General features: G+C 47.8%; 1 protein-coding gene across 1 annotated transcript; it reads left to right on the forward strand.

Annotated features, from left to right (window-relative positions):
- The first annotated feature begins 200 nt into the window (after nt 1-200).
- LOC147497224 (uncharacterized) lies at nt 201-737 on the forward strand. The gene has a single exon (XM_086562811.1). The coding sequence runs from the start codon at nt 201-203 to the stop codon at nt 735-737; it is 537 nt and encodes a 178-aa protein (XP_086418937.1).
- The last annotated feature ends 1,666 nt before the right edge of the window (nt 738-2,403 follow it).

Below are 2,403 nucleotides of genomic sequence, written 5' to 3' on the forward strand. Positions count from 1 at the left end.
TAGAGCCCGACTTCCTAGACCCTTGGGATAAAAGGAATGGATGGAGAGTGTTTGTAGATGGATCTACCACTAATACATGCAGCGGCATAAGGGTGGTATTGGTTACACCTGACAATAACATAATAGAACTAACCGTGTATTCTGATTCAAACTTGGTGGTGTGTTAGGAAAATGAAGGGTTCACTGCCCGGTGTCCGTGGATGGCAAAGTATTTAGAGGTGTTACACAAAAGGGCCACCAAGTTTGCGAATCTCATATTTGTACACTTGGGTCGCGGTGAGAATAGGCATGCAGACGCCCTTGCATATGTGGCTGCATCCATACCTAGGTCAGAGGAAAGGACAATTCGGGTTGGAAGATTGGAGAGACCAAGCATAGAGGAGGTGATGGAGGTGTGTCAGATCACGGAAGAAGAAGGGGGATGGATGGATCCCATTAAATGCTTCTTGGAGGGAAAGGATGTGACAGATAAGAAAGAAAGAAGAAAGTTAGAACAGACTTCTCAGAGATACATACTGCCAGAAGGCGAACTATACCAAAAAATCTTCAATGGGCCATTGTTAAAATGCCTAGGACCGTGGTTAGCCTTAGAGGTACTGGCAGAGATGCATGAAGGGGACTGCAAGAGCCATTCTGCCGGAAGGACTACGGCACACCGACTCTTGATGCAGGGCTATTTCTGGTCCCACATGAAAAGGGATGCAATGGAGTTCGCTAGGAAGTATGACAAGTGCTAGAGATTTTCACAGCTGATATTCGCCCCAGCGGAACCCCTACATAATGTCTCAAGTCCGTGACCTTTTGCAATGTGGGCGATGGATATCGTAGGACCATTGCCCATGGCTAGTGGTAAAAGGAGATATATGTTAGCAGCTACGGACTACTTCACTAAATGGATAGAAGTTGTACCCTTGCAGCAGGTGAAGGAGACGCAGGTGATTAAGTTTTTATGGGAGAACATCATATGTCGGTTTTGACTGACATATTGCATCATTGCAGACAATGGGACACAGTTCACGAGAGCTAAGGTGATCGAGTTTCTGCAGGCATACAAGGTGAAACAGGGGTTCTCGGCCCCCTACAACCCCGAGGGCGGACAGGCCGAATCTTCCAACAAAACGATAATGAACAACCTTAAGAGGAAGTTGGAAAATAAGAAGGGGGCGTGGGAAGACGAGTTGAACCATATTTTGAGGGCTTATTGAACTACTCCTTGGACGACCACCAAAGAGACCCCATTTGCCTTAGCCTTTTGGCGTTGAGGCTGTGATTCCTTCAGAGATGGTGGCAGCTATAATGCGAACCAAGGCTGTGGAGGAGGGTTCTAATTGGAGCATCTTGGTCGGGGATTTGAATTTGGTGGAAGAAAGAAGAGACTCAGCCCGCATTCAGCTAGAGGAGTATCACAGGCGCTTACAGAGGCAATATAACAAGTGGGTCAAACCGCGACAGTTTCAGATAAGCGATTTTGTGCTTCGCAGGGTGACCCCTAGTACGAAGAAGGAGAAAGATGGGAAGCTGGGTCCAAATTAGGAAGGATGTACCCTACACTGTGGTGGAGGTAGGAGGAGCTGGAACCTACAAGTTAAGAACAATGAAAGGCAAACTGATAGAAAAGCCATGGAACGTGAGAATGCTGAAAAGATTTTACATTGAATGTAACAAAGGTACAAAGCAATGCAATGGAGGTCCAAAGTAAAGGACTATAGATGTCTGTAAATATATAATACAATGGCCCTTTTGTGAAAAGAAATTTGCCTACTATGTATGGTTTCTAAATCAGATCTAGATAGCAATACAGAGGAGTCCCTCATGGAGAGGTATAAACCCTTCGCGGGTAGGGAATACCAAATGACACATGGGGCAAAAAGAGTAGTCCACATCAGGTTACTCAGCCTATCTAAAAGAGAGACATCGGAGAGGATGAGCCCTTCACTGACAGTAATGCCCAAAGGAGCCTGGAGCAAGACGAGTTATTCCAGTAGGTTACATGACCTGGTTGAACCCGTGGAGTGGGATGAGCCCCTTGCGGATGAGAATTGTGAGAGACATCTGGGGCAAAGAGAGTAGACCGCATCAGGCTGCTCGGCCCATCTAAAAGATAGACAACGGAGGGGATGAGCCCTTCGTTGACGCCAATACCAAAGGGAGCCTGGGTCGAGATGAGTTGCCCCAGCAGGCCACATGGTTTGGTGAAACCCGCGGAGTGGGATGAGGCCTTCGCAGATGAGAATTACGAGAGACACCTGGGGCAAAGAGAGTGACCCCTAGCGGGCTACTCATCCCAAGGAGAGACCGCAGAGGGGAGGAGCCCTTCGCTGACACTAGGACTAGATGGAACTTGGGACAAAGCGAAAGGCCCTAGCAAAGATGCGCCAAAGAAATGCGCAGGAGCTAGGCCAA

This window comes from Coptis chinensis, chromosome 5 (assembly GCF_015680905.1).
Source record: "Coptis chinensis isolate HL-2020 chromosome 5, ASM1568090v1, whole genome shotgun sequence".
Lineage (NCBI taxonomy): Eukaryota > Viridiplantae > Streptophyta > Magnoliopsida > Ranunculales > Ranunculaceae > Coptis > Coptis chinensis.

Coding starts and splice junctions, on each gene's coding strand:
- LOC147497224 (XM_086562811.1), top strand. CDS start 201: ATGGCAAAGTATTTAGAGGTGTTACACAAAAGGGCCACCAAGTTTGCG.